At 41.2% G+C, this 12,387-nt stretch overlaps 1 protein-coding gene across 12 annotated transcripts in view; it reads left to right on the plus strand.

Annotated features, from left to right (window-relative positions):
* Positions 1–12,387, plus strand: part of PTPN13 (protein tyrosine phosphatase non-receptor type 13) — a 220,297-nt gene that overhangs the window by 48,547 nt on the left and 159,363 nt on the right. For all 12 annotated transcript variants that reach the window (XM_060187764.1, XM_060187766.1, XM_060187767.1 and 9 more), the window contains exon 2: positions 4,719–4,838. In XM_060187764.1, coding sequence (XP_060043747.1) covers positions 4,724–4,838 — 115 coding nt within the window. In that variant the 5' untranslated portion in view covers positions 4,719–4,723. The remainder of the gene's footprint in view (positions 1–4,718; positions 4,839–12,387) is intronic.

Below are 12,387 nucleotides of genomic sequence, written 5' to 3' on the forward strand. Positions count from 1 at the left end.
TAGCCAGGGGCTCAAACCTGGATCCTTATTCCAGTCCTTGCGCTTTGTGCCACGTGCGCTTAACTCACTGCACTACTGCCTGGCCCCGAGCAGGTTGCTTTATCACATAATTAGATCTTATTATTTCATTCTGTTAGGAATCACTATTTTCTGTCTCTTACATGTGAATGCCACAGATTTTTCAGGATTAAAATAATGTATGTTAGAATCCCTTCATGGCTTTGCATTGACTCTGTAGACATAGTTTTAAGATCATAACAACGATACTTATGTTAATCAAAAACATAGTAATTATTTTGGGTAGGCAACATAGTCATCTTTTCTTATTTGAAAGTTCCTTATGCTGCCTACTCTAGTCATCATGTAACCTATAACTCTTAAGTAAATAAAGGTGGATAGCATGTTAACTTTGAAGCAGGACCATTTTCACAGTAAAATAATGCCAGTCATAGGCCCTGACAACAGAAACCTTCTGTGGTATGTCCATGTCTCCTCCATTGTACTCCCACCCTCTAGTCCCCGCTACTCCAGGGGTCATCTCTCAAGCCCTCCAAGGGAGTCCTGTGAAGCCTCTTTCACTTCTTGAGGTGAACTAAAGGAACTTTCCCACACAGAACCAGCACAGCTCACTTCAAAGAAGTCCTCCTTATGCAATTCTCTCTCTAGTCTTTGTACTTTGTGTGTAGGTTGGGGAGCTATCTAACCAGTTCTCAGACCTAGACTTTGGGAGTTTGCTGCAGGGCACCTTTCTCACATGCCACGCTGATATCTGATTGCTAATGGTATCTCAGTGCCTCTGTTGAAACTTTGAGTTTTCTGGAGGAGATTAACCCTCTGGCATCTCTTAGAAAGAAGCGTCTATTATCCCTTCACTACATGTGCTATCTGTATAATAAAGTACACAAGAAACCTAGAAAGTTTTTGTGGTGGGGGCAAGGAAGTTGAATAAATAACACACATCTTGTACAAGCTAACTAAGAACACATTTGACCTTTTTAAACCAGTACATCCTCCCTTTTAACTATGCCATAGTGCGCTCAAGTAGACATACCAAGGCCAGCTCTCAGCATTTAATGTTATAATAAACATTCAAAAAGAAAAGTACAAGGATCAGACTAACCTCTTTTGCAGCTTGACTTAAGAGCACACACACACACACACACACACACACAAAATTAAATAAAATGTAAATTAAGGGGAGATATTAGCTTTTCTTGTCAGTTAGGCAAAGTTAACCTTTGCCTAAAGCAAGATGATTCTAAAATTTAATAAGAAATAGAGAAAATTTGTGGTGAGCACTTTTTTTTCCCTCCAGGGTTATTGCTGGGCTCGGTGCCTGCACCATGAATCCACTGCTCCTGGAGGCCATTTTTTTCCCCCTTTTGTAGCTTCGCTGTGGTTATTATTATTGCCCTTGTTGTTGTAGCCTCCTTGTGGTTATTATTATTGCCATTGTTGATGTTGTTCGTTGTTAGATAGGACAGAGAAAAATGGAGAGGGGGAGAGAAAGATAGACATCTGCAGACCTGCGTCACTGCCTGTGAAGCGACTCCCCTGCAGGTGGGGAGCTGGGGGCTCGAGCTGGGATCCTTATGCCAGTCCCTGCGCTTTGCGCCACATGCGCTTAACCCACTGCGCCACCGCCCGACCCCTGTGGTGACCACTTTCTATTTATTTGTTTATTTGTCCTTTGGTTTAATTATGTGCTTCCTGGCATTTCAAGATCATTGGCATATCTCACTAAGCGCCTGTCACCACTGTTCTCTCATTCCATCTCTTCTGAGATGAATGTTTTTTGTTTTGTTTTTTTTTTGCTTTTCTAACCCCCTTTTGTTGCCCTTGTTTTAGTTATTACTATTGTTGTTATTAATGTTGTCGTTGTTGGATAGGACAGAGAGAAGGGGAAGACAGACGGAGAGAAAGACAGACACCTGTAGACCTGCTTCACTATCTGTGAAGCGACTCCCCTGCAGGTGGAGAACTGGGATCCTTACCCTGTCCTTGCATCTTGAACCACGTGTGCTTAACTGCTGCACTACTGCCCAACCCCCGAATGGTTGTTTTTAAGGATTTCCTTTCTTTTTAAAGTTTATTTATAAAATAGAAAATATCAACAAAACCATAGAATAAGAGGGGTGAAATTCCACACAATTCCCACCCACCAGAGTTCTGCATCCCACCCACATTGTAGATTTTCCTATTTGGTTTTCTTTTAATATTTATTTATTTATTCTCTTTTGTTGCCCTTGTTTTTATTGTTGTAGTTATTATTGATGTTGTTGTTGGATAGGACAGAGAGAAATGGAGAGAGAAGGGGAAGACAGAGAGGGGGAGAGAAAGACACCTGCAGACCTGCTTCACCGCTTGTGAAGCGACTCCCCTACAGGTGGGGAGCCAGGGACTGGAACCAGGATCCTTATGTCACTCCTTGTGTTTTGCACCACCTGCGCTTAACCCCTGTGCTACCGCTCAACTCCCTGATTTTCCTAATCTTTATCTCTCAGGGAGCATGGACCCAGGGTCATTATGGGGTGCAGAAGGTGGGAGATCTGGTTTCTGTAATTGCTTCTCTGATGGACATGGGCATTGACAAGTTGATCCATACTCTCAGCCTGTCCGTCCCTATCTTTCACGGCTCTGGAGAGGTGAAGTTCTTGGGTTCAATAGTGAGGTGATCTGTCCAGGGAGTCAGGTTGGCATCATGGTAGCATCTACAACTTGGTGATTGGAATGTGCATTCCTTTGCTTCCTCCTTTCTTGTGGGACTCGGTTCAGTAGTTCTTGTAAGGTGGTGTTGATTGTGGCAAATTTCTTTAGTTTTTGAATATTTGAGAAAAACCTTTATTTCTCTCTCATATTTGAAGGATAATTTTGAAGGATACAATATTTGTGGCTGGAATTCTCTCTCCTTTATAACTTTGAATATGTCATTCCACTCTCTCCTTGCCCCTAGAGTTTGTGAAGAGAAATCTGATGAAAGTCTTATAGCTCTGCCTTTGTGTATAACTTCTTCTCTTTCCCTAGCAGCCAGCAAAATTTTTTCTTTGCTGTTGACTTTTGATAGTTTTACAGTAATGTGCCTTGATGTTGATCTTTTTGTATTTATAAATTTGGGTGATCATTCTGCCTCTTGAATGAGAATGTTCTGAGGGTAGCCTAACTGGGGGAAGTTATCAGCTAAAATTGCTCTGAAAATGGACTTCTGGCCTTGTCTTCCTCCTCAGATACACCTATCATTTCTTATATTCGATCTTTTTATCGAGTCTGCAATTTCACAGAGAGTTGCTTCAATCTTTCTGAACCATTCCCCTCATCTTTAAATTGAAAGAGTGGGCTGGCCCTATCTTCTAGATTAGAGATTATTTCTTCTTAATGTGTGAGTCTATTTCCTAAATCTTATACCTAGGCGTGGATTGCAGTGAGAGTATCTTTTACTCCCTGGAATTCTGTTTGAAATTTTTCTTTCATGCTTCCTAACTGCTTAGAGAGTTCTGACTGAAGTTCTACTTTCAAGATTTGAAGATTCTTAGTGAACTCTGTTATAACAAAGTTCCTTTCTTGTGTGTTTTAATTCCATAGTAAAATGCTCTTTTAATTCTTATTTAAATTCTTGCAGAGTTCTTATAATGAGTTTTCTGTAGTCTGTCTCTGAGAGTCTCTCTTAAATCTGTAATTCCTTATATTTCCTGTTTCATTTCTGTCTAGCTGATACAGCATGGTTGGCTGTTTAGTTTTCTCTGCTTGCGCATTTTTTTTGTGCTGGTTATTGATGGCCAGCAGGTGGTGCTATTGTAATCTCTCGGTTTCTCTTGTTTGTATGATCTGTGGCAGGTTGGATGGGGTTGGGGGGGTGGTTACTTTGGCCTGTCTTGTGGTTACAAATGCCCCGTTTTGTGTTGTGTCCTTGCCTTAAATTCAGAAGGCTACCCCCCCCCCCCCCCCAGTCAAAGATTGAGAGGTTTTAAGCCCCTGCCTCTTTTCTTCTGGCACTAGGAACAATGTTACTTGCTTGTTGTGCTTAAAGTGAAGTCGCCAAAATGGCACAGCTCAGCGTCCCTGCTGCCCAGAGCTCTGATTTGACTTTGTTGTTCTTCAACCTGCACTTGCGCCCCTTTTCACTCCAACCACACTCGAGCACCCACTGAGGCTGCAGAACTTTTCAGCTGTAGATTATGACTTTAGTTGAGTCTCTTGTATTTATTTGTTGTTTTGGTAGGAGATGCGATTAGATCCCTGTTATTCCATGGCCACGCCTCCAGGAAGTCTCCCAGGTTTCCTTTCATCTCTTCACTCTCCATGGTTTAAGGCTCTAGGATTATGGTTAGTTCAAAGACAGTGTATAGAAATGAGATAAAGAGATTTCACAGTGTCCCACCACTGAAGTAGAGCTTATTACTTTTGTCGCCCATGTTTTTTATTGTTGCTATAGTTATTGTTAATTGATGTCGTCCTTAGAAAGGATAGAGAGAAATGGAGAGAGGAAGGAAGACAGAGAGGGGAGAGAGAAAGACACCTGCAGACTTGCTTCGCTACCTGACCCCCTTACAGGTGGGGAGCCGGGGGCTTGAACCGGGATCCTTTCTCAAGTCATTGTGTTTCTCTCCAGGTGCACTTAACCTGCTGCACTACTGCCCAACTCCCTCTGAGGTAGAGTTTTTACTGATGCAAGCAAAATAAAATCACACATGTGTTGACCACCTTCTATCTTTATTTCTTAGGTAATATGCACGTGTCTTTGGCTGAAGCCCTGGAGGTTCGGGGTGGGCCACTACAGGAGGAAGAAATATGGGCTGTATTAAATCAAAGTGCCGAAAGTCTCCAGGAATTATTCAGAAAAGGTGAGCCATTTTTTTCTTTCGTTTTCTTTCTTTCTTTCTTTCTTTTTTTTTTTTTTTTAATTTTTGAGTATTGGGTAGCTGAAAAACAGATAATATGGCAGAGTATAGAAAACAGTACTTCTGGGCCTGGCGGTGGGGCACCTGTTTAAGTACACATAGTAATAAGCGCAAGGACCCAGGTTAGAGCCCCCCTCCTCACCTGCAGTGGATGGAATGACCTCTCTTCTTCTCAGCCTCACCATTACTCTTTGCAGTCTTCTCTACTCCTATGAGTTCTTTTTATCTGGCATGAATAGGATAAAACTTGGAACTATAATCTGAAAGACCTTAGTTCTGTCTGGACTCTTTGATTTTAATCATGCACATTCTGGTACCCCCTTGTTTTCCTGAGGCTGTTGTCATCTCCCATTGAGTGGCATGGCCTCACTATGGGGGGGGGGGGGGCAAAGACTACCACAGAATTTTCTCTGAATACGTCACCTCTAAGTTAAGACCTGAAAGGCAAGTGCAGGCTTACCCAAGGGAAAGAAAGGGAAAACTATCCCTTACAAGGATACTAATATGTAGCGCACGTTCCTCTAATCAGGGATAATATAAACTGGATGGTTTAATTTGATGCTGCCCTGTAGAAAGAGTCTCCTGGTACAGTTGATGGTGTGATGTTGTGGAACTGGAAAAGTTGAGAATTACCCCTTTCTTTATCTCAAAATGTGGTGATGGAGTTCGGCAATCACACCATTTGACAGCTATTTACAATAGTAGGTGAAGGAAAAGGAGATAGCATAATGCTTATGGAGAAAACAAACAAAAACTTTAATGCCTGAGATTCCAAATTGAAATCCAAGGTACTACCATACACCAGAGTTGAGCTCTGCTCTGGTAAAACAAACAAACGAATAGTGAAATAGCTGAGCTGTCTAAAGGAAAACTAGCAAACCTCACAGGAATAAGTGAGGATTTGAGAGTAGTATTACTTCTCAGATTATTCTCCCTGGAGGAGTAGCACCACCATCATGTAAAAATTTTTTAGAGATGCCAAGTTACTCAGGTCCACATTCCAGCCACCCCAAAAGAAGCTCTGGGGGTGGAGCCCTGCAATTTGTGTTTTAACAAGTCCCCAAGGCTATTGTGATGCAAGTTAAAGTTTGAGAATCATTGTAAAATTGAGTTGCTAATGACCAGAAGTCTTGGGAGCTTCTTGGAAGATCTGGCTTCTGCTTGGGATTGACACTGATGATACTGTTTTCCAACCTAGAACATAAACCAAAATGTTAGATCTTACCCCATTGTATGGCCTAGATGTGTAAAGATTTTTTTACTAGATTGGGATAGTTTTTTCAACAATGAAAAGCATCCATCAATGTGTGTCTATTTTAAAATATTTGTTAGAGAGCTGGAGAATGAGAGAACAGGCTACAAATTAGCATATTTTTATTGTTTATTTATTTTATTAATTAATTAATTAAAAATTTTCTTTATTGGAGGATTAATGGTTTATAGTTAGCAATAAAATATAATAATAGTTTGTACATGTGTAACATTTCTTAATTTTCCACATAACACTCCAACCCACCTAGGTTCTCCTCCACTATCATGTTCCAGGACCAGAACACCCCACCCCCAACCCCACCCCAGAGTCTTTTACTTTGGTGCAATACAGCAACTCTAGTCCAAGTTCTGCTTAGTGTTTTTCCCTTCTGTTCTTGTTTTTCAACTTCTGTCTGTGAGTGAAATTATCCCATATTCATCCTTGTCTTTCCGACTTATCTCAGTTAACATGATTCCTTCAAGCTCCACTCAAGATGAGGTGAAGAAGGTGAAGTCACCATTTTTAATAGCTGAGTAGTATTCCATTGTATACATAGACCACAACTTACTCAGCTACTTATCTGTAGTTGGACCCCCGGGTTGCTTCCAAGTTTTGGCTTTTACAAATTGTGCTGCTATTAATATAGGTATACACAGATTTTTTGCTTGGGTATGTTTGATTCCTTAGGATTTCTCCCCAGGGGCCAGGCAGTGGCATACTGGATTAAGTGCACATAGTAAGGATATGAATTGTAGGGTCATAGGGGAGGTCCACTTCTAGCCTTCTGAGAGTTCTCCAGACTGCTTTCTCTCCATGAGAGTTAGACCAATTTACAATCTGAAAAGCAGTGCCGGATTTCTCCAGCATTTGTTTTGCTGCCTTTTCTGATGTGTGGCATTCTCACAGGAGTGAAGTGGTACCTCATTGTTGTCTTTATTTGCATTTCTCTGTCAATCAGTGACTTGGAGCATTTTTTTCATGCCTTTTGGATCTCTTCTGTGGTGAATATTCTGTTCATATTCTCTCCCCATTTTTGGATGGGGTCATTTGTTTTCTTGCTGCTGAGTTTGGTGAGCTTTTTATATATCTTAGTTATTAGTCTCTTGTCTGATGTTTGGCATGTAAAGATCTCCCATTCTGTGAGGGGATCTCTTTGTTTGGGTGGTGTTTTTTGTTTTGTTTTGTTTGTATAGAAGCTTTTTTATGTGATGTAGTCCCAATGGTTTATTTTTGTCTTAGTCTTCCTTGTAATTGGATTTGTATCATTGAGGCTGCTTTTAAAATTTAGCTGGAAAAGATTTCTGCCAATATCTTTCTCTAAGTGTTTGATAGTTCTTTTCTAACATCCAAGTCCTTGATCTCCTTGAATTTATTTTTGTATCTGGTAAACTATACTGATTCAGTTTTATTATTCTGCATGTTTCTTTTTTTAAAAAAATATTTATTTTCCCTTTTGTTGCCCTTATTCTGCATGGTTCAACATGATTTTTCCAACACCATTTGTTGAAATGAATCTCCTTTCCCCACTTAACAAATTTAATTTGCCAAAGATTAGATGTACCCAGGTGTTGGTGGCAGGGCTATTTCTGGGCTCTCAATTCTACTCCACTGGTCAGTATGTCTATTTTTTAAATTTTTTAATTTAATTTTTATTTATTATTGGACAGAGACAGAGAAATTGAGAGGGAATAGGGAGAAGAGAGGGAAAGAGACAGAGAGATACCTGCAGCCCTGGTCCACCACTTGCAAAGCTTTCCCCCTGCAGGTGGGACCAGGGGTTTGAACCTGGGTCCTTGCTCACTGTAATGTGAGCACGTAACCAGGTGCACCACCTCCTGGCCCCAGTGTGTCTATTTTTGTTCCAGTACCAAACAGTTTTGATTAAAATGGCCCTATAATACAATTTGAGATTTGGGAGTGTGATACTTATTTATTTGCCAGAGCACTGCTCTGTCTCATGGTGGAGTGAGTCTGTGAGAGTCTGTTTGCATGAACATTATGCTGTCTCCCCTGCCCTAGGATACATTTAAAGAACATTTACTCATTTTAGCTAGTGTCACTTAACAAAAATTTTTTTTTAATATTATAAATAGACTTTGTTACTTGTCACTTTACTTTTATTTATATACTTATTTTTTAATATGGGGCCAGGGCATAACACATGAGTTCTTCAACTAGGGAGTTGCCTTCTGGGTTGAGTTTTTTTTTTCATTCTTTAGAGAGATTAACATGCAGAGAGAAAGAAGAAAGGAAAGATGTCACAGCACCATTCCACCAGGCATGAAACACCCTGCTGGTGCTGTACACAGTGTTCCTGAGAGGTTCACGGTTTGAGCCCAGGATCCTGGCCAAAGTGTAAAGCAGATGCTAGGATGTTGGGGAAAGCTCTCTCCCAGGCCTTGTGGTTCTTTCAGTTTTCAGCAAATTCCAAAGTGTAGAAACTCTGGATCACAGAGCAAGCAACCTTGCTCCAAAGGTGTTATTGAAGGGAAAAAAAAATGTGTTGGTGGCACTTACTCATATACTTAACAGTAGCTCATTAATATTTAACAAAGGCCTCCTGCTTGTGAGACAATGTGTAGAAGGTGTCTCAGTTGCCCTTAAGGGACTCATTCAGATAAGACAAAGTCTAGGACTTGAGAACAGTGTGCCAAAGAAGTGACAGAGACAGTTAAGAACAGGCTTTCAGAGGAGGAAGAGATAATACTCCTTTTTGTTACACTGATGGTGGGATCACTGCCCTGGATATGACTCAGAATAGAAAGCACTTTGCATTGTGTGAGCACCTGCAGGGTTTTCTTCTTTCAAGTTTCACAATATCCACAGAGATTAGGTGTCTAAATGCTAAAGCACTTGTCACTGAGATGCAATCATTGCATCATATCTGGGCGCATCACTACAAGAAGATTCACTGGATGTGCCAGGAGATCTGCCATGAGGCAGCTGGACCTTAAACACTGCTTACTGGGAGCTGGTTGTCAGGAGGCCTCCTGTCTAATTTATAGCATAACATTAGTAACATAGAGAAATGGAATTTAGTTTCGTGGGCAGCCTGAAGTTACTATGTTTGTCATATGCAGATTTCCATTTTGAGTAAACTTGGTCCTATTTAACTTATCTGAAATTGATGGTTGTGGTCTGGGTTGTGGTCTAGCGCAGTAGATAAAGTACTGAACTCTCAAGCACGAGGTGCTGAGTTTGAGCCCCGACAACACATCTATCGGAATGATGTCTGGTTCTTTCTCTCTCTTCTCCTACCTTTTTTTAAAATTTTGCTTTATTTCCCTTTTGTTGCCCTTGTTTTATTGTTGTTGAAGTTATTATTGTTGTTGTTATTGATGTTATCATTGTTGGGTAGGACAGAGAGAAATGGAGAGAGGAGGGGAAGACAGAGGGGGGAGAGAAAGATAGACACCTGCAGACCTGCTTCACCGCCTGTGAAGCGACTCCCTGCAGGTGAGCAGCCAGGGGCTCGAACCAGGATCCTCACGCTGGTCCTTGCGCTTTGCGCCACCTGAGCTTAACCCGCTGCACTACCGCCCGACCCCCTTCCCCTACCTTTCTAATAAATAAATAAAAATCTTTAAAAAATTTAAAAAACATTTTAAAGAAATTGGTGGTTTTTCATTGTTTGTATTTGGGAGCAAAATGTCTTTGCCACCGAAGAGCCTTCTGACTCTTGGAACAAACTGAACTAGAAATATTAATTGATTTATATCGTGGGCAAATGGTGTTGGCCTCAGTTCTCTAATAGACAGCCTTAAGAGATAAACTTGGAAGTGCTAGGGTTATAGCAGTGTTAGAAGCAAAGAAAAAAAAAAAAAAGGCAGGCATAGTGGGATGGTTTCCAAGAACTTTATTTTACTGGAAGGTGTCTCCTTTTTTCTCTTAAGTCTGTTTTCTGAACCTTTGCTTAAGTTCTGCTGGATAGCTTTCCCCACTTCTTGAATTTTTATGTTGCTTTTGCCATTTTAGTTTGAAAGAGTAAGCATACTGCTGATATTCTTACAATAAAAAAGGCTTACAATAATCACCTGCAGTGAATGATTATTTAACATAGGTAGACATGGTTTGTTTAATCTTTTAAAGCATCTCAACCTGAAATAAATGTGTGTTTGTGTGTGAGCATGTATGCGTGCTCGCGCGCGCGCGCACACACACACACACACACACACACACACACACACACACAACCAAGGTCTTTATTTATTTATTCATGAGAAAGATAGGAGAGAAAGAAGCAGCCATCACTCTGGTACATGTGCTGCCGAGGAATCGAACTCAGGACCTCATGGTTGAGAATTCAGTGCTTGATCCACTATGCCACCTCCCGGACCATATCGATTCATGTTCTTAACATATTGGGAAACAACATAGTTTTTGTGAAGAAACCTTTTTTAGTCTTATTTACTCATTTATGAAGGGGTGCTTAGCTCTGGCATAAAGTGGTGTGAGAGATTGAACCTGGGCCCCTTAGACTTAAGACATGCAAGTTCTGTGCTCTAACAGGCTGAGCTCTCCCTATGACTTTTTAAAAAAATATTTATTCCCTTTTGTTGCCTTTGTTGTTTTGTTGTAGTTATTATTGTTGTTGTTACTGATGTTGTCGTTGTTAGATAGGACAGAGAGAAATGGAGAGACGAAAGGAGGACAGAGGGAGAGTGAAAGATAGACACCTGCAGACCTGTTTCACCGCTTGTGAAGCGACTCCCCTCCAGGCAGGTGGGGATCCGGGGGTTCGAACCGGGACCTTTGCACTTTGCGCCACCTGTGCTTAACCTACTGTGCTACTGCTCAACTCCCTCCCCATGACTTTTGAAGAAGCATTTTTTAAAATTTGTTTTTATTGACTTATTAATTCATAGCACAGAGAAATTTGAGAAGGAATGGGGGAGATGCAAAGAGAGAGAGAGAGACCAATAGAAAGATACAGAGACCTGTAACACTGCTTCCCTGCCCTGCAGCTCCCCCCTGCAGGTGGGGACTGGGAGCTTGAACCCAGCTTTTTGCATGAGATGATAATGTGTGTGCTCACCCAGACGTAGCCAGACCTGGCTCCTTTGAAAAAAGAAAAAAACATCTTAAGGGAAAAATAATAACAATTCTACATCAAATACTTGAAACACACTAAAGAAAGAAATACCTCTGGGAGTCAGGCTGTAGCACAGCGGGTTAGGCGCAAGTGGCGCAAAGCGCAAGGACTAGAGTAAAGATCCCTAGAGTAAAGAGCCCTGGCTCCTCACCTGCAGGGGAGTCACTTTACAGGTGGTGAAGCAGGTCTGCAGGTATCTTATCTTTCGCTCCCCTTCTCTATCTTCCCTCCTTTCTCCATTTTTCTCCGTCCTTTCCAACAGCGATGATAACAGTAATAATAACTACAACAATAAAACAAGGACAACAAAAGGGAATGAATGAATGAGTGAATGAATAAATAAATATTTTAAAAAATTTTAAAAAGAGAAATACCTCCCATTTCATTCTATGAAGCCAGGATTACCGTCATGCTAAAATCAGACAGATAATAAAGAAAATAAAGCTGTAGACCAATAGGCCTTGTGAGATAAGAACAAAAAAAAAATTTTTTTTTGGGGGGGGGGAGACTATTAAAATAGAATTCACTGGAATAGTGCCCCTGCTTTGTCCTCACAACCCATAGTCTTTTCCAGCCAGCACTGCACTTTGGGAGCTTCAGTGCTGTGGCATGCATCCTTGCCTCCCTTGGTTTCTCTGTCTCTGTGTCTGTCTCTGTAAATGTCAGCCTGCACCAGTAAAGTCCTGGAACTTGATAGATGTGAGGTATGGACACCACCCACCCATCATCCCCAATCACTGTGACTTTACTGCTCCAGGCAGCTACCTCTACTGCTTTCACACCCCCGTGTGGGATACCAGGGGCCTGAACTGCACAGGTCAAGCAGTTGCCCTCCCTGCTGAGTTCTCTTGCCAGCCCTTTTTTGGTAAAAGCTTTTACCAGATTAAGCCAAAGAAGAATGACTAGGGAGAGAAAATAGTGAATTTCAAATGACTTCCTGGTTTGTGTTTTTAAATCTAGCTAGGGAAATAACACTTTTATGGATTAAAAGGTTTTGAGTAAAACCTGTGTAACGTATCTGCAGCTTTTAAACAACCAAATTAGCACTGGACTCTTTAGACTCCCTAATTATCTGCAATCCTAATTGGGTTGATTAACAGGGTGTATCAGTAATCTCGACATGCTACATCTTGCCCTGCATTCTTAAG

Source organism: Erinaceus europaeus, chromosome 3 (genome assembly GCF_950295315.1).
Source record: "Erinaceus europaeus chromosome 3, mEriEur2.1, whole genome shotgun sequence".
In the NCBI taxonomy this organism is placed as follows: domain Eukaryota; kingdom Metazoa; phylum Chordata; class Mammalia; order Eulipotyphla; family Erinaceidae; genus Erinaceus; species Erinaceus europaeus.